The sequence below is a fragment of the Lissotriton helveticus genome, chromosome 4_1 (assembly GCF_964261635.1).
Source record: "Lissotriton helveticus chromosome 4_1, aLisHel1.1, whole genome shotgun sequence".
In the NCBI taxonomy this organism is placed as follows: domain Eukaryota; kingdom Metazoa; phylum Chordata; class Amphibia; order Caudata; family Salamandridae; genus Lissotriton; species Lissotriton helveticus.
Genome location: NC_136063.1, coordinates 1,322,519,918 through 1,322,540,543, shown reverse-complemented (window position 1 = coordinate 1,322,540,543; position 20,626 = coordinate 1,322,519,918). Strand labels below are relative to the sequence as shown.

Sequence of the window (20,626 nt, the reverse complement as noted above, 5' to 3'; positions counted from 1 at the left end):
ACATGGAGGTGAGAGCACTAGCGTGCACAGAGAACTGGGTATAAAGATTATATAAGCGTTAATGAACTCATTGAAGGCAGAGCGCCATTTAGTATGAAGGGAAGGAAACCCATAAGTTATAGCAACAAGGAAGAGAGCGACTCGCGTAGTGTTTTTAACGAGCGTTAGTACATTCTAGATCAAAGTCACAGTATAGGTACGAATAGCGTTTCTCTTAATGGAAGACCACGCAACACAGAGCAAGTTGTTTCCCCTGTTGGCGACTGTTAGAATAGCAACTCAGGCTAACTTTATTAATGGAATAACAGCAGAGGGAATGTAGACCCACATTCGGTAATGTTTATAACAGATAATACCGGAGGTATAATACGAAGATTGTGATGATTGAGGATGTTATAATACAGTATGCTCAGATAATTTATTGTTTGTTATTTGCAGATGGTTTCCCTGATGAAGGTGGTTTAACCACCGAAATGCATTGGATGAAATGTATTCTTTGGATGAAATTTATATTCTTACAAATGAATATACAGTGTGAATTGAACACAAAAACTCAAGTTTAATGAAATAAAACAGAATGCATGAAACTGATTAAGAGTGAAGCATCATTTATAAGGAAGGCTGGATTTTCTCAGCAACACACCCAGTGCCTAGGGGGACAGTTGTATATGACATATGACTGCAACCAACCATTGCAATGGGTGCCCCATCCCTGATTCATGGCAAGGAGCTGAACTAAGATCGGTATATGAAAAGGGCAACATGAGTCTTCCGGCCTATTACAGGCCCATCAGCCTAATAAATTGCATACAATAAGCCTGCTTCAAGCTGGGTTTCGAGCAAAAACATCTATCATGGACCAGATCTTTTGATTTATTACAATCTATTGGAAGACTGCTTGGATCAGCCGGTGACCTTGTATATTGCCGTTGTCAAACTAAAATCCGCATTCGGCCTGGTTCCTTGCCTGAGGCTGTGGCAGGTGCGTAAGATGATGAGCATGCCCAATGATATTTTATCTTTCTTGATTAGGCTTCATGACAAAAGCTTTGTCAGATAGGGAGCACAGGGCCAATTGACTGACAAGATCCCAGTGTTGAAAGTTTGTAAGTCAAGGGTGTGTAATGGTCCCTACTCTTGTTTCCTTTACTTAAATGGTTTGGTAGACTATCTCTCTCAGACCCCAGCTGATGTCCCTTCCAATGAATGACGAATACTTGAGACGATGTCAACCGGATAGTGAATCTGAATAACTAACTGAAAAGCCCTTTGGGTTACCCATACAGAGCCTTTTCTGACTACCATAAGACACAGATATCAGCCGGATGGTGATTCTGAATAACTAACACAGAGCACTCCAGGAATCGCATACTGAGTTTTATCAGCTATCATAAGCTACCATAAAATACAGATTCAAAGGAGGATGATAGAATCTTTTTATACTTAAAATACGACTGCAGAGTCATACCTCTGATGAGATTCTCCACCCTAACTAGCATCCTCTTAGCAAAGAGTCCAACCGGACTATGGATTCTGACGTAATTGCTGCCATTTTCAATTTAAAAGACTCAATAAGTGGAAACAAGAACCACTATACTTGGCTGTCCTCCTCCGTTTTTACTGTCCTAAAGAAGACCCGCCGTGGCGTTGGTTCAATAACGCACACCTTTCGGTCGAAATGTCGACGCTCTACACCAAACTCATGTCTTATATTTTCCTCACTCCTGAAATTGAAATAGGATTTGTACTAGGGTGTTTGAGAATTTGTGATGAATTGTAAAAGGACAGCTATTCATTTAGTTCTATAATTTACATTGTTGTAGTTTTCTCATGTCTCTTATATCCTTCACGTATGACATCACCTTGTCACTTTTGTCACCTTCTCACGAAAAGTCGCTTCCCTTTTGCATCTTTGTTTGTTGTTTATTATAGTAACAGCCATAAACAAAAGAACGATATATTAATTGTTTGAACTACACAATATTTTTTTGCAGTGTTTCTTGTAATATATTAATTATAGACATACAAAGAAATTGCTTTATGCAATGGAACCATCTGTAGTTTGTCATATCAATACCCAGGTTCTGAGGGACACAGGGGCATACCATTCTATTAATGGGTGTATACATGTTTGGCCAGAAAAGCAGATGTTTACTGAAGAATATCCAACTTTGGTTACTCTGGCAAGTCGATTAGTATGTAAATTTTTATATCATAACTGTGACAAGCTAATAGCTCATCTTGCTCTACTAGTAAAGGAAATTCAGGTAGGTTTAATTTCAACAGGATCTTGAAGGTAAGGCATGTGTTTTACTCACAGGTGTTTTACCCGTGTGTTGCTTTTTATTCCGCTTTGGCCTTAATTTTGTAAAGTGCTCCAGCTTCTTGGCTTCCTCAGAGGGCAGTTCTGCAAGGACATTTGAGGTTCGTTTTTCCAGCTTAGAATGAGGATATGGTGGGTCTTCTGTGTGTATTGGAACCTCTTCCAGGGCTTTATCCAAGTCAAACTCCATTTCTAAAAACAGCACAAGAGGGAATTAGCTACATCAAACCGTATGGCACAAAACTGTTAGAGCAGAATGCAATCAACATTTGCTTTCATTTGAAGAACAAATGTAAAACAACAATGAACATAACGCAGCAAGCTATTACAGTTGTCCTGGCTCAAATAATGACACAATATTAAGGTCCATGCAGCTATTTGGAGTCATAGCTATATATGCAGGGATAGAAGGTGACATGAGCAATAAGTAGAATTACAAACTAAAAGCAAAATAAAATGTGTGAATAAGCCTAAATTATAACATTTTGTAAATGAAAACTATTGAGTATAAACCAAAGATGCCTGCATCAGAATCAGATGTTAGAGGCATAAGACAGAAGTTAATATATTAGGAGAGGAATGGGTTATGACCACCCACCTCCATTCTCATAAGGTGGAAAGCCTTCAAAGGTGGACATGGTTGGAAATATCGTGGCAGCAATGTCCTTTATGGACCAAGCAAAGATAGCTTGCAGGCCTAGGTAAACCATTTGCAGAACAATTATAGCCACTGACATAGTTTATATTTGAGCTAACTAACTTGAAAATGAAAAGGGGTTAGTTTAAACAATACGTAAGGCCCAATTTTGATTTAGAAAGTACCACAAACTACTCAACATGTGAAGGAAGAGTGAAATCCACCACTGAAGGAGTCTCCTCAGGCACAGGAGATTCCACCAGAAGAGTTGCCACCACATTGAGAAACTTCAGAGTAGGATGAAGCAATCCTATCACAAATTGGGGGATTTTCTCAAATGCATTCCAAATGAGTCATATATAGTTGAGTGAGAATAGATTAAATTTGCATTTTGCTTCTTGAAAAATGGTGATCATTATATGGCTGGCAATAAAGAATTAACCACTGTTTTATTCTTTAGTAGGTATTAACTTCAAGAAAACATGTACAAAAATGACTGCCTAACTACTCAAAACTGCATCACATGAAGCACCTGAGCCCAAGATCTCAGTCGTGAATTAAGCAACCTTCGACAGCCACGCTCTTCATAAGCTTCACCATCCTGTGTTTTCCACAATGCTTTATGCTGTGCTGGCTACAGTGCCACCAGAGTGCCCATGGACAGCAGAGGAGGTGAGGTGAAGCTCGGGGAGGGTTGAGGCCTAGAGACAAAGGGGCTGGCTATGAGCCTCGTAGCTGAGGCAGACGCTTACTTGGGCTGTGATCTGGGCCCGACATTTGAAGTCGCCGCAGTTACGGCCCAGCCTGTTCCACAGCTGGTGCTGTAGGGGCCCTACCATGGAGGGAGACTGAGCGCTGCTCCACACTGGCTGACCCAGGCGAGGAGTAAAGGAGCTGACTCCAACATTCTCTAAGGAGTATGGCGACCCAGGCTGAGACGAGCCTGGAGCATAAACACCAATTGATGCTGCATACGATCATTAACTCAGGACTTTTTGGGGATTATATAGTGAGCCCTTTAGGGCAGACTGCGAGCTTGGGCAGACTCCTCCTTGCCAATGGGCTGATTGGAGGAGAGTTGCTGGTAAGCATCAGGTGAAGACTCGAACAGATCACCAGCTGGCTTGAAGGGGGTCCCCCGATCCTGCTGGAAGCTGCATTCAGCAGAACCATTGACTGCCTTGGAAAGGACATTCCAAGGAGGTGAGGGGCAAAGCTGTTAGGAGAGTGCCCTGTCAAATCTCAATACAGGATAAATACTCCATGTGGGCGAATTAGCCAAAGACCAGGAGCGGCTAGTGTATGGCGGTATTGTGGGGGTGTCTAGAGTCAATACAAATCTGGAACCCCTAAGACTCTGGGTACTGTAGAGTACGGGGAAGCTTTTTGGATTCTGCTGTCCACAGGACCGAGAGGATAGGGTGCCATTGTTTGTAATTCCACAGAGAAATTCATGAGTACCTCGGCTGGATGCATACCTGTGTTTGAATCCCTCTTACAAGAGATTGTGTCTGATCACTCATGACACATTGATTAGGATAGCTTCACAAATTGACTACACAAACTGTTTCACACCAGCACATAAAGATAAACCACCCTTTCTTGGTAAACAGGGTACACTTGACAACTTTACACATGTTGGAAGAGTCACCCAACATCATTATCTAAAGACGGCAGATGCTCCACAAGGGGACAACCAAGGAGCCATGGTTACAGAGGACACTGCAGCAATTCTTACTGCTATACCCCAGTCAAGGGACACATTGGCGGTCAAGATCGGCGCTGTTGAAGTGGATGTTATGCTGATTCGTCAAGATCTTAGACAAGCAGGTGACAGGATAACTAAAGAGAATACTCTTGTGTCTGTGAAGGAAAATAAGGTGGCAAAACTGCAACAGACTCTATCTAAGCTTTCGACAACCTGCAGGGAACTTGCAACGAGTGTGGAGGATGGTGGAGGATGCTGAAGGGGAGGCCATGAGGAGCAATCTTTGTTTTATGGGATATCCAGAGGAATTTAAAAGGTCTTCTCCAGAATACTTTTTGGACTATCGGTTGAGATTGATCCTACCACCGGAAACCCTTTTCCAGTGCTTTATTGTTGAGCGGGTTGTAAGAGCAGTCACGTTTACCATCCAGCCCATTATAGCTCATCTACTTAATTATAAGAACAAAGATGTGATTTACTCAAAATCAAGAATCCTTCACGTTAGAATCCCATAGGATAGTGTACGGGTGGAAGAGAGGGTAAATCTTAGACCAAATACACCCTGGTGGCTTTCTGCACCTCTTCCACACCCCTCAAGGCTGATCAGGCCACTTTAAAATCCCAAGATAGTAGCCACACTCACTTTGTGTGCCGTGGTAAGTTGATGGTGCTAACTGATTGAAGGGATGATCAGAGGTGCGGGTGACAACATAATGGTAGAGGAAGAAGAGGGTGGGCATGAACTGCTACACTCGCTTTATAGTAGGGAGGAGGTTCTTCTCTGCATTGTCTTGTTGCTGCAGTACCCCATACTGCCCCGTCTTCTTTGACATCATACAGTTATCCATACGCACTCTTACCAGAGCTCTGGAGACAGTTAAATCACATATTGATTAGGTTGTAAATACTGTTGAGGAGGAATGTGGGATCTTTAACTGATGGTAATCCACTGAGCCCAACTCTCTTACTTTTGTTTATACTTTATATACAAAGGAACGTATGAGTGTTTCACTGTAGCTAACTGTGAGCAACACTCCTGCTCTTCTTGAAGATGGGGTAAAGTTGAGATATAAACCAACGGCTGCCCTGTTGGCGCTGTTTCACGTTCTCTCCTGCAACAGATGCTTTAGGTTCAAAAAGTATACAGTGGGAGCAAACATATGGACTCCCTTGAAGATGTTCTTCAAGACACCAATGAAAGGAAACTGTTGTCCCCAGCAGAATTGTAGCTCTGTCCACCAGAGTTCTGCTCGTCTCACCACCATATTTCCTTCCTCAATACAGAAGTCAAGATTATTGCAAAGGCCCTCGCAGACAGGCTACTGGCAACAATCCACTCATTAGTCTGTTGCAAGCAATAGAGGTTAAAGCCCCGACGAGTCACAACACATATATTGGTTGAATAATACCCTTGCCTTAGCAGGTATATAGCAAAGCCCAGTGGTGGCCCTGCTGGTGAAATTTGAAAAGGCATTTGTTCAATAAGGTGAGATAATCTGCTTGCTCTTCTTCAACAGTTACATTTCAGACCTAACTTTATTGACTATGTACAAATGCTCTATACAGGCTTGTCGGCCAGAGATTGAGTGAGCTGTGAGACGTCGGACCCCTTCCCCATACGGAAGAGGACGAGGAAAGGTTGCCTACTATCACCCCTCCTCTATTGAGATGCTGGCATAATGACTGTAGATCAATGGCCAAGTGTGGAAATGGGATGGTGGTATTTTGAACAGCGTAGCTATTGACAAGGATGATGTTGCGATCTTCTTCACAGGCCCGGAGATGTTGGGCCCTTAGGCCATTTACATTTTCTGCATGTTTGGTGAGTTTACAGGCTAGCATATTAACATAACTAAATTGTCTGCCTTTCCAGCTAATGCCTTTAGGACTTGGGGCCGGCTTGTGAACTACAGTTAGTCATATAAGGATTTAAATAACTGGGGGTATGCATAACCCTGCACAAGACCGCAGCATGGGAACAGAATATCCAACTATTGGTTGATAAACTGATAGCAGATGCTAAAGACTGGTCTATACTCTCCATGTCACTCTTAAGCAGATTTGCAACTTTTAAAATTGTAGTGCTGCAGCACTTTCTTTATCTATTGCAACATTTCCTGTTCAAGCCATCACACACCTTCACCAAATCAGACTCCATCCTACGGAGCTTGTTATGGAGACAGGTATTTAAGTGGCTAACTCTCACAAAGTGTTTTAAATCTACTTAGCAGGGGGACTGCGGCAGTGGATGTCCAATCCTACTATAGAGCCTTCCATTCACTGATAATAAATGAATGGTGCTACAATACTCAACGAGACCCCTTATGTGCTTCCGAAAAATATGTACTGGGTAAAATAACTATACAGCATATATTTACAGACATAGAGTAGGTCCTTCATTCCCCCAGTGACCAGACTGATATTCACGATTTGGAGGGGCACCTTGAAAAGTTTGGGCTGGGACAAGCGACTAACCAAACAAATGCAGCTCTGGCTAGGACAGCATGTAGCAACACTAAAGGGGATCTAGAAATGGGACATCATTGGGATTTCCAGCCTTGAGGATGTGATGGCAGGAACAATACTAAAATCCTACCACAATCTCTTGGTCAAATATGATTAGCATTATAGTCCATTTTTCCTTTACCTACAATTAAAAAATGCAGTAACACAGTGCATTTCAGGGATGGGGGACCTCCCAGAGTTTAAACCCTTAGAGGCGAAATTAATCAAGGGAGAATTGGAAGACCCCAAGATTGCTCAACTCTATTGTTCCCTGATAAGCAACATAGCAGACCCCTTTGAAAGGCTGCACCTGGCATGGGAGTGAAATCTGTGGTGCCCTCATAGATCAGAAATGGGGAAAGGTTTGTGTGTTCCCGAGCGAATTGGCAATAGTAACCAGATTACGCCTCATTCATCTAAAGTACACATGCGCAGTATACCTCACAATATACAGTCTATGGAAGATGGGTGTAGTTAGTGCTTAATATGAGCTGGTGGTTTCCGGTGCTCAGCACCAGCACTTAATTGTCAACACTGGCGCTTGTGACCATCTGCCACAAGGTTGCGCTATATGGCTAATTTAGAGAGAAGCACGGCAGTTCGTTATTAATTCAATATACATTACAAATGACTATTGCATGCCGCCGAAGCCAAACTGATAGCTTTGGGGGCCTAGAATAGTCTGAATTGTCACACTTGTAGGAGTGTGATGGTTAGTAGCTGTGTTGTTGCTATCATTGACAGCATGGCAGGGGCAATGCGTGGTGCAAACTGCAGTGGCTTCCACCGAGTGACTGAGGACGGTGAGCTGGGGGCTTTTCTTGGTTGATCACCAGAAGCACCGAAAGACTCGTTGGTGTGGCGGGGGGGGGATCCTGATTATTTTCTACCAAAACCCTCTCGTCTTAGTCAGCAATTTTTATTCCTAGAGTGTCCCTACGGAAACGCGCCTGACTTCAAAATGGCGCCTGCCACCGATCGTCACCAGGGAGCTAAGTTACACCACAATGGGATGCCCTCTGTCTGTTTCCTCAACTTAAAGGCTGCAATAATAGACTGTAACAGTATTCATGGGTCTCAGACCTACTGGGATGAACCCGATCAGCCTGAGGATTATTGCAAGCAAACAAACACAGAATTACTTACACTACTTGTGCAGTATTCATAAGTGTCTTATTCAAAACACTTAATTTCTAGCTCTCTCTCAATTCCTGTGTTGAGAAAATCACGTGCTTCAACAGGGAGCAAGGCTTCTTTTTAAACCCGAGCCGCGTGTGGCAATGATTGCCGGACTAGTGCTGACTCTGCCCCTGGTCCAGGGGCAGAGTCAGCACTAGTCCGGCAATCCTCGCCACACGTGGCACTAGTCCGGCAATCCTCGCCACACGCGGCTCGGGTTTAAAAAGAAGCCTTGCTCCCTGTTGAAGCACGTGACTTTCTCAACACAGGAATTGAGAGAGAGCTAGAAATTAAGTGTTTTGAATAAGACACTTATGAATACTGCACAAGTAGTGTAAGTAATTCTGTGCTTGTTTGCCCTGACGAATGCTCTATAGACCCGGCTGGGCATTAAGGAGCAGAAACATTTATCAAGTGGTATAATCGGATCCAGTAACTTGATCTACAATTAAACCCACCATCAAGTCTTTTAACAACAGAGCCCCACCTTTTTATATTAAAGTTTAGCTTGGAGACTCTGTTTATTAAGCTTTCTTAATTGTTCCACCTCTTTATCTGGGGGTGCCCCTCATTCTCTGGACACTGCTATCTAAACCAGAGGTTGCCTCTGGATGAGGCTGACATATAGCACGACTGGACATCCAATGATAATGCTGTAACGCTAATGTAGGGCGGAGAATAGATATACACCGCAATCTAAAAACAATTATTTACATATAGATGTCTTCAATTTCACACATTTCTGTTCCTATTACAGACAACAGGCTTTTTCAAGGCTTATAACAAACTTTCAGGGTGTCGGTCATGTTTGTTCTTAGATTAGTTTCGATTTAGTAAGTAATTCTTAGTACATGCATTGATCTTGAGAAAGAACTTAAATGTCAAAGAAAATAGTTCGGTAAAGAGAGGCCTTTGGAATCTGGAAATGGAATGTTGAGTGAGCAGCATTGCGGTCTGTCACATTTGTTAGGTGGTTTGTCCGTGTGGGGACATTCATAGAGGAATAAAAGTGTTTTGCAAAACGTTAAATACACAGTGTGTGATTTGTCAATGTAAAGGATGGATTTAAATTCTAAACTCTCTTACCAAAAGCCCTTGACACCGGTCTGAGCATTCTGCTGTGGATGCTTTTCCTTTTCGATTTTGGGGTCATCTGCATAATCGATAAACCAGAAGAACAATTAAATGAAAAGAGTATCTCAAATAGGCATTTCTCATTTAGTCAATATGATTAAACTAGAAAAACATGGAATTCTTAGCAGTGTTTTTGTGTTTTGTCTTTATTTCAGTCAACAAATCTTTACCGCAATATCTACAAAGTCTCATACTGTGTTTTGTAATGTAAAAAGTCTGACCTAGAATAGATAATTTCTGCTGTTTTCGAGAAAAAAAATTTTTTGTTGGGAAACAGAAAAGTTGTACATTGCACATATCTGAAAAATGGCACGTATGGTACCAGTGAAAATCGTCAGAGCTTGCTGCTTAGGTGATTGTTCCGACACTGTACAGAAGGACTGACACCTAATTATAAGTTAACTAAAATTCATACGGTAAGTAACTTACAACGCTTACCTGAAGGTTTTATTAAATTACACTGATCAGGACATGAAAATCGAGGATATTGCCACTACAATCCATTTCTTACCATCAGCAGACACAATGATAAAGAAGTCAGGTACCAGAAGCAACTCAAAGATAAGAATGATAAGAGTATCCTTCAATTACCGGTCTTCTTCTTTGCATTCATATCTGTGAGAAGGTGGCTTGGTATATGGTGTTCACCTATGTAAGCAGGCACCTTGCACCAATCAGACAACCCGTATGGTGATTTTAGTGGTCTTAGACAGCCTTAGAAAGCTCTCTAAGTGGTAGCTGTGGTGAGCAGCCTTCAGGCTTAGTCCAGAAGGAGTGTAAAGCAGCTTGTTTTACCAGAACATAATCTTATAGGTATAGATTAAGTGAAAAAGAACCACACAGTGTATTTATAAGAATATGTATTTATTATAAGACACTCACTAACACATACAAATATCTCCTAGCCGGAGATATACACAATGCACACAATACGTTTCACTAGAAACAGGTAAGTAGCAAGAAATACACAGTGGTCACCATGGGGAGGTCAAATCATATACTAAAATAGTGGTAGGAGAACAACAACTCAAGTCAAGACACAGTAGACGTAGAAGTGCCGGTGACCCAAGGAATCACCCAAGGTATGTAACCAGGAGCCCCATGGAGGCCGTGTGCAGATTCGGAATACGACTTTGGGATCAATGCAAGTCAATGGGTCCATTGCGGTTGCAATTTTAAAGACCCTGAAAAAACCCTGTGAAAGACAGAAGGTTGGAGAGCCACCCCACCTGTGGATACCCTATGAACCAGGACACCTACACCAGGGAAGCCGGGTGCATAGGTGTGAAGTGGCATCGGAAACCACATTTGAACCCAAATGAGGACTTCAGGAAGATGCCGCTGCTGGAGATGGTGAAAGTGTCCAGTGGAACCCAAAGGTGGATTCGGGAAAAGAAGTACCTACAAGCAGAGGGGACAGAGTCTTTGCCACTTGTAAGTGACCAGGCGGCCAGGAAGACGAATACCCACTGAAGTTGAGTGTTGCAGGGAAGCTGACGGTGACCTTGGAACTGCAGCTGTGAAGACCAGGTGACACTGTGGATGACCAGGAGCCAGATACAAGAAGTCCCACGTGTGATGTCGAGAGTTGAGGGGTCGGTGTCCGTCGGAAGCACAAACCGCCTTGGCAATCGCAACCAACGCAGATGTCTTAGAAGGTACAATGTCGGGACCCGCAAAATCGAGGAGACTCACCATCCACAGGGGAGTCAGGGCAGGCCCGAGCAATCAGGGGAGCCCACAGAATTCAAAGAGGACCCTCCAGAGGACCCACAGGCCAGTGGCACTGGAGACGCAAGAGGACCTCAAGCAGATCACCAAAGATGCAGGCCCACGGTGCAAGTGATGTGGTGAGGACAAAGATCTTGGTCACAGGAGATGCTTGAGGTTGGGTCTACTTGGAGCCCCAAGATCTTGGTGAAAGGAAGCCAACAAGCCTTTGCAACTGCAAGTCGACAAGGTCCACAGGGGTTCGGTTCCTGCAGCTCTGACGAGGGATACTGGTCTCAAACTTGGTGAGCCCAGGGATACACACAGCCCAATTCCTAGTACAATTTCTGGATGAATAAAGGCTCTTCCTGTCCCTCCGTTGTGTACCCTTATTTGGTCGGCACTTATATATTGACTTCCCATGGCTACTGCCATTTTCTAGCATGGGGATCTTTGACTGCCTGTGAACTTCAGAAAGGCTGCCACAACTGAAAATCTCAGCATTTATGGCATCCAGCCTGGTTCATAAAGAAGACAGCATGTTATCCAAAACAGATTTGATATGAAGTTCAAAAGCTTTGAAAGAGCTACTGCAGATTAGGAGATATGTGTGACTGGACTGTGTACTTTGGTTGGCATTCACCAAACATGCACAAAATGCTGATTGTGCCCACCAAAGGTCTGATCCTAGTCTATATGGGGTCATATGTCACTGGTGCAACTGTACTATGACTAGTGTCCACCTAGCCGTGCTTCCCAGCACTGTTCTCATTCTTGCCTAATGAGTCAATGTCAGACTAGACACAACTTGGCTGATTAAGTGAGAGGGAAGTGACTCCAACAGCATTGTTTGACACCGGAACAGGAAGGCTAGTGTTGCCTGCAGACAACTGGGCTAAGGTCAGTCTGGAGCCTTAGTGGTCTATAACAAATGTGGGCTGGGCGGCGGGCAAGATCTGTCATACATGCATTCACTGCCACCCAAACTTGTGCCATCCTGCATCATCCCTGCCCACCAAGAGCCATCCCCCAGCTACAATAAGACAACGGGAGGCTCAGACTGACCAATAATCGTTCAAAGAGAGGCTGATTTTATAGCGTGAGGAGTTCAAGTTGGGGTTTTGCGACGGGAAACATGATGATGCAACATTTATTTCTGGACCTCAGTGGGCTGACCTGCAGGCACAGGACAGGTAGTTAACGAGCAAGGGGAAACACCCTTCACCCCGCAGGTAGAACCATGACCTGTCTTTACTCTGCAGTCACTAACCCGACTGCGACGTTAACACGCCTTCCTTTGCCATGGAAGTCGTTACAACGACTTGCTTTAGGGGGCGTGTTGTAGGACTGGTGTTGGATTTTCAGTCCAACACCTTTCCTACTGATACATGACTGGAGTTTGAATAGTAATTTATACTATTCCAAAGTCCAGCGGTCCCCAAAGGTAAGTCGTGGTAACGACTTGCATGATAAAGGAAGGTGTGGTAACGTCGCAGTTGGGTAGTGACTGAGGTGTAAAGGCATGCGTGGCATATGCATGCAGGATTTCGGCATATATGCCCCAGCCAGAGATGTTTTAAAACAATGATAGAGCGCACAGTCCATGGAGACCCAGGACTCACATTAAGTGTGGGTACGAAGGGACAGAAAAAAACTTGCACAATTTAAGCATTGCCCATTAATAAGAGAGAAACTGATATTCTGTGATATATATATACATATATATATGATATAGTTCACTTTAAAACTGATATCATGGCATTTCTGGCTTCACAATACATTGCTGTCGCACTGATATCAATATCTATAGTGTTTTTACATAACGATTTCCCATCAAAATACTATGGTAGGTTCTATTGCAATATGTAATGAAAAGAGTGGCTGCTCACCCTTTGTTTGCAGATTGCTCTAACCAACAGGTAGGTGTGTAGATGCAATACATTCAGATGTATAGCTTTAAAGAGCAAGCATCTTTGACAATCAGAAAAGCAGACATTAACAATAAATTGCCTCAGAAACGCAATTAACATGCAGGACCTGTGATTTCGCCCGAACTACGGTATTGTTTAGTACTTAGGGCAAAATAACATATCTTTGTGCAAACACTGTAATGATTAACCACTGTGTGCCAATGAGCAAATGCGTTCTAAAAAAAAAAAAAAAACGTTTTTGGGTGACATAAAGAAATATTTAAAAAGAATCACTCTGATAGGACTACACGACAGTAACTGGTCAAGGTAAAAACAATACAAAAAAAGTATACAGGAGACCAGATAAACAAAATATGAGATTTGACTCTTGGGGGTTGAATATTATACCACCATTCGATCAAAGTATTTTGAATATTTGGCGGGTTTTTCTGTCTTCACAGTCATCCGCTGTCTGGAAAGGACTCAAATAGCATAATCAGTTTTTCTTCTGTAGTTCAGCTTTCTGCTTGTGAATTGAATTCCGGTCTCCTGTCTAATTTCAGCCAGTGACTATAAATTGAGGACACTGCAAGGTCCTAAGAGATGCGCGCGCTGGGCGGAAGCAGAGGAGCACAAACACGAACACAAGCAGGCGGCAGCCGCTGAGCATTCCTTGTGTACTTACACTTTTACAGCAGAGAGTCTCCATGCAGCGAGAAGAGAGAAAAGGAACATGAATAAAGAGCAGACGAGACAAAAGGCTTTCAAGAAAGAACGAGAGGCGAGACAACATATGAAAGAGCAAATGTTCAAAGCAGAAATACTTCAGAGGCAGAGGAGACAGCGAGAAAAGGCAAAGATGCAGTCCCTAACGGCTCGTAAAATCTATACGTCTTTCACTGAAAACAGGCTGTCAGGGCCTTTCGTGTCAAGCATACGCTTTCAATGCCAACCCCACGCCACCCAGTCCACCCACACGGGCGCGCGCGCGTACACAAAGCTGCGCATGCACGTTTTAAGTAAGTGATGAGCATAATACCATGAAAAAGGCCAGCCCGCCCTTTGGATCTTTTCCAGTTGTTGCGTCACAAATAGGTCTCGGGAATAGGCAGGTGCCTCACCTCAAACCCCTCCCAGATGTGCGAGTGGTCTTTGGCCCTCCCGTCTGACCTGAGCACCTTACACATTATTGAGTACACTGGGAAGCACTTATGGTGCAAACAGGTCGCAGTTTATTAAATCTTGCGTAAAAAAAAGGGTTATCAAAACACATTACTTGGTTATTGTAATACAGAGCACAAATGAACAGTATTGGTATACTTTGTCCTTACTAATATTTTCACAGCAAGACTTGTCCCAGCCATGCCCGATGGTCCCTTAGCAGGTGTCTAGTGTTTGCGGCTTCCAGGCTTCCCTTGCTACCGCGATCTACGTGGGTGTGTAAGGTCCAGCCGGGCTGCAAGTGCTGTGTCTGCTTAAACCTGACCCTTGCTGACCAATCGCCTGATCCCGGTGCCCCTGCCATGAGCATAAGGCATCCCAAAGACATTGTTTGAGCCCCTCTTTCTACTGGCCTACTGCTCCGTGGGTGACGTCTCAGTCATATGCCTCCTATACTACCTGCCTGCCTGTACCTGCTCCAATTTTCCACTCATGTACAAACTGCCCAATACTGCCCATTCGGTTCACCATTTTTTACCTGGCCACTCTTTTCCCTTCTCTTATACCTGCCTTGTTTGGCTCCTCACCTATATTTACTCTATGCCTCCAGTGATTTCTGTTGAGTACCACTTGGTTACCGGTGCTTTTACACAATTCTATTGTATGCATTATTTCCCTAATGCAACACATAATTAGCGTCAATCCTTCCCCATGTCTTCCCTCCCTGATATTTCCTTGAACATAATATGTACCTGCCTTCCAAGAATCTTCCCCAGATACATTTGACTAGGTTTATATAAGACAAATATCACATACAGACAAATCTCAGAAATCAGCTTTCCCTTCCAATGACTTGAGTAAGGTACCTTTACCTTTGAGCCTGTTCAGTCCCCTACTATGTTTTGGCTGTGGTTTGAGCTATACATATACCACATAAATACACAAATACATATATACTGAAAAGCATTCCCAAATATATCTATCTCGCACAATCTTCACTGAACACTATTATAGTTCTCTACTACTTTCTCCATGTTTCTGTGCCCCATGCTTTTCCTTCCGTTACACATGGTGGCACCTACGCTTGTCCTATATTTCACCTTCTACACACCTGCCTCCCATGTGTCTTATACTGGTGTACTGTTTTTCCTATGTTTCCTCATAGTTCACCAGCCTTCCCACTGCCATGAGACCCCTCATATAATACTTGGTATTGGTAAAATGAATCTCCACTTGACACTCATAGTACTTCTTTCTGCCACTGATCACCCTCTGAAACCAGACGTCAACATTTCACTGGTAATATGAAATACCAGCAGGGCCATGCCTTTGGTGACTTCAACGATTACCAACCACTCTGCAATGTCATCATGTGTTATCCGAGACCTGAGATGTCATTCAGAGTGATCTAGCTCCTTTTGTTGGTTGAAGAATGGCAAAGAAGGTTGGAAGACACTTGTAATGCCCAACGTGAAAAGGAGACACAACTATCAGCTAGAAGACCACCCAGGTCCTTAGCCCCAGCTGGTCTGGAAAATAAGGTGGTATAGGGAGCAGCAAGCAGCTACTGTACATTGGCTCAAAGGAGGTGCACATGATGAACATCAGGACCACATTTACTGTCCCACTGAGGCATCACAAATGATGCTGGAAGGAACGTGTGTCTTAAAACCATATATAGGCCACATCACATTAGGCAATTTAAACAATGACCTTTGGTTGTCAAATGAAAACAAGGTTGCAAGGACAACAAATAAATACGCTTTAATAGTGTTCCCTAAAAGACTCTGTTTGGCCAAACAACAATAAAAAAAACAATAGAAAATCCAGCAACTTGTCCAGGAAATGGGCCTGTGTTGCGTACTCCACACCAGGTGAAAAATGTGTCCAGTACCCGGCATAAACGCTGTTTGGAGAGGGACGCCTGGCAGCAAGGATCACATCCACAACCTAAGGTAGTAGATTGAAGGCAGTCAAATGCCATGTCTTAATCTCCAAGTATTAAGGTGTAGATTGCACAGATTCGGGTGTAGAACCCTGCCTTGCTGCTGTGACCGGAGATCCTCCCAAAGTAGGTCAGAAGCTCATGCTCAGAAGTTTCATGTTCAAAACTCTCATGGCCTAATCCGGAGTCACCAGGATGTTTTGGGTTTGATTCTTGCTGATCATCAGAAAGTAGGACAGAAGAGGCAGAAGTGAAGAGGCATACAAGAATCCCGTACTCCACTCTAGCTGCAAAGTGTCTCCGAGACAAAGCTTTCTTGGACACTCCAACACACAAACGTTTTGACACTGCGCTTTCTCAATGGTGACAATAAGATCCAGCAAGGGTTCTCCTCACCTTTGAAAGGTGCACTGAGCCACATCAGAGTCAACCCACCATTTGTGATCCACCAGGTGCTGTCAGATGTGCTAGTCTTCCCTAGTATTTAAATATCCCATCATGTGGTTCATTATCAGGGCGAGGCCCTGACACCCCAGCCAACTCGGAGACTTCTTGGTGCAGAACAAATGACTACACTCAGTACTGCTTGCTACATTATCACATAGTGGTGGTGTTGTCCATAAGAACCTGCACCAGCTTCCCTTTAATGGATGGCAGAAGGCCTTTAATGTTAGGCGAATGGCCAACAACAACAACAGATAGAGTGGGCCAGGTTTCCAATGGACAACAGATTTCTTTGATTTTCACTTCCACCAGATGACCTCCCCAACCCAGCATTGACACATCCATTAGATGGGAGTAGGGCAGAGAGAGGGGTCAGCTGCTGATCCAGTTGTTGTTGAGCAGCCACCAGTGCAGATATCTTGCAGTCTCATCTCAAACATGAATGGAATTCAACAGGCTTTCTTTGTTTTGGGCATAATGATACTCCAGATTCCACTGTTAAGCCGCCATATGGCACATAGCATAGTCAACAAACAGGATTCAGGAGGCTAACAGAACAAGAAGCCTCAGAACCACTCTAATTGAGACCTAGGGAAAAGGCTGAAACATCATGATTATAGCCCAGTGTCCTGGACTCATTTTGACAGAGGTAAGGACCTGAACTGCACAGTATCCAATACAGCTCTTATGAATGAAGCCCTCTGTGATTGAGTTAGGTGTGACTTCCGCATAATGAACACCAACAATGTCAGTATGTTTCCATTGTTTGGAGGTGGTACCTGATGGACTGTGGTGAGCCCACCTTCAGCAGCCACTCATCGAGGTAGGGGAAACCGGTACCCTCATCATCTTAAGAAGGGCGGTGACCACCAACATCACATTTATGAAAACTCAAGCAGTGCCTGTGAGGCTGAAGGAGAACACCGCAAATTGGAAATACCCCTGGCCTACAATGAACTACAGGTATCATCAATGGTACAGGAGGGCAGGTATATGAAAACACGCATCCTAAAAATCGCAACTAGAATGAAGGCCTTCATCAGGATGAGGAAATAGCAGGGCTGACCACCCGCCCCCATCTTTGTCCCCATCTCCAAGACCATAAACCTCTCAATGGCTCATTTGGAAATTAGAGCTCACACCTATTGTAGCCAGGTAGAAAGGTGCTCCTCGGAGAGATGCTCTGATTTGGGAGGAAGGTGTGGTGGGTCACAAGGAAATGGAGGGAGAAAATCCTGAGAATAGTCTGGAGGACCCAACTGTCAGATGTGATGGACTCCATCTTGGGAGAAAGTTTTGGATTCAGCCTCCCACAGCATGGTATGCATCACTAAGGACCAACTAAAGTGGCGTGACAGCTGATGCTGCAAAGGAAGGGAAGATTGGTGACTGTAGGAACCCGTACGGTGCCTACTTGATTCTCATCTCGCCCACAAAAGGACTGGGGTGACTGCTGCAAGGGTGAAGGAACCTGGCCCTGTTTGAATGCCAACCCCCTTGAGTAGCCTTGGAAAAGTCGAAATTCATGGGACAAATGCCTAGAAAGAGTGGAGAGGCCCAAATAATGTGTTAAATCTCCTTAAAACGTTCTAAGGCAGATTCATCTTTTTCATCAAATGGCTAGTATTTATCAAAATTTCTAAAGACAGTGGTCCCTAGACATTATAGAATAAGCATGAAGAATAAATATAGATCAAAAGATTTCTATATTCTTTGTCCAGCCGGACAGAATTTAACATATCATATGTTCATGTAGTCAATTATCTATACAATCCAAATGGGACACAGCCTGGGTCCTACTACCACATATAGATAGGTATGACATACACAAGGGGAGTGTCAGGCAAGGAGAAAAAGTCTGCGTACATTCTAATCTTGCAGACTGATAAATCATAAATACACTATTGTGACATATAGTATAGTCAAAGACATATAGTGTAGACGACGTTATGATCTCTGTGCTAAGATGAGGGGATCATCCTCAGGAGATTGTAATTCATGCCTGTATTACATTTCATTGTCAACTTCAAGCCCAGTTTAACGTTTTTAAAAAAAAAATCATCTCATAAACAAAGCATATTGTTATGTTGCTGTATCTTTAAGAGTGTCATGGTCAGTGACATCACTAATAGAATGATTACATTCCAATTGTAGAAAATACAGTTTGCTGTAACTTCTGCTTGTTGATGGTTGTATTAATAAAGCTCCTACTTCATTTTACCAGTTTGCTGAGCTTTTATCACTGTGATGAGGACCAAGGCTTGATTGGGGACAAGCATCCACAACCATCAATTCCCCTACCATTGGATATCGGTTTGGATTTAGGATTTACTTAAATCTTCCTTTTTGGAATATCAGACTACTTTGGACATAAGATACCCAACTGGATTTTGCTCAAATTCCCTTGGATTTACTTCTATGGTATATTGGAATGGATTACCTCCCTTCCTGACTCAAATTACATATTTTGACTGACTGTTTTGGGCTACATTGGAAGTCGCGCTGTTTGGACCACATTGGGAACTTTGAGGAGAATATAACTGAACCTCCCTTCTGGACACCGCCCCCGAGTGGAGAACGAGCCAAATTGCCAGGTGTTTAATTGCCAAAACAGGTATCATTATCGCCTCTTCGGCGCTCACCGTTGTCTCCTGTTTGGATTTGAATTCCGGTGAAAGCATCTCGCGTGCCATTGCACCTCCACACGCATCAGTGCGCGAGTGCTACAGCGCTTCAGCGTTCGCCTTGCTGCTCACTCCTCTCAGCGAATCTTGGTCTCGCCTCGCCTTCCTGCTCGCTCCTCTCGGCAAACCGTGACCTCGCGTACAACCTCAACACGTTGTCACGCATTTCACGTAACTTTGGCGGCCATCTGTTACCTCAGTTACCTTGGTTACGCCGATGCGCACGGCAGCGCATTTTACCAAGTTTTCAAACGCTGATACACACAGCAGTGTATCTTTTGCGCAGAATGTAATCAAAATCAAATAAACTGAAATTTACAACGCTGACACACACAGCAGTGTGTTAATCCTACAACATCGATGCACTCGATAGCACACTAAGATGCTGGTAATATTCAGCTGCATATTATACTATTCGAAGGTTTAGACTAACAATTCTACACTAATGTGCACAATTGTTGTGGAATTGTTTGTGGAATTCATTGATAATTGGTATTTTTACTCACTTTAGTTTACTATATTGGAGAATTAGCCTGTTACCATTGTTATAGTGTTGTGCTATTAATTATTCCTTACTTCATTATGGCCACTACTTCTAGCATGTCGCAACCTCCACCTTTTCTTTCAGAGGAGGGTGAACCCATTCTTCCTTGGAAAAGGTGGAGAAACATATTTGACGCATACTTAATTGCTATTGGTGGAGAAAAGTTTTCGGCTGTCAGAAAACAAGCCATCTTGTTGCACAATTTGGGAGTTGAAGGTAGACATACCTATGACAGTATGGACAGTATACCTGTGGGGGGAGCTGATGGGGAACCTGCAGATATTTTCGAGATGTCTATGACTATGTTAGAACAGTATTTTGGTCCTAGAATTAATGTTGTCTTAGAGCGACATAGATTCTTTACTCGTGTCCAAGGTTCCCGTGAGCGTGTAGGTACATATGTTGCAGCTCTAAAAACTCTTTCTCGAACTTGTGATTTTGGTGAATTGTCTGAATCTCTACTTAGAGATCAACTCGTTCGATGCACGAACAGTTCTAGAGTTCAAGAGAAGTTATTATCCAAAAATCCCACATTGAAAGAAGCTTTAGATATTGTAGAGGGTATGGAAAACACCTCTACATGGGTTAAAGAAATAAGAAAAAATAAAGAAGATGATAGTCACACTGTCGGTGATGGTAAAAAGAAAGTCTCTGATTCTGTACATATGTTAGAAGAGGACGAACTGTTTGGTGAATATCACGAAGATGTGGCTAAAGTCAGTGTAAGTTCTAAGAGCAAACC

General features: G+C 43.4%; 1 protein-coding gene across 2 annotated transcripts in view; it reads right to left on the bottom strand.

Moving 5' to 3' along the window:
• CARMIL1 (capping protein regulator and myosin 1 linker 1) overlaps positions 1–20,626 on the bottom strand; it is a 1,033,060-nt gene that overhangs the window by 144,473 nt on the left and 867,961 nt on the right. For both annotated transcript variants that reach the window (XM_078687906.1, XM_078687907.1), the window contains exons 30-31: positions 9,439–9,505; positions 2,319–2,515 (exon numbers count right to left, since the gene is read on the bottom strand). In XM_078687906.1, coding sequence (XP_078544032.1) covers positions 2,319–2,515; positions 9,439–9,505 — 264 coding nt within the window. The remainder of the gene's footprint in view (positions 1–2,318; positions 2,516–9,438; positions 9,506–20,626) is intronic.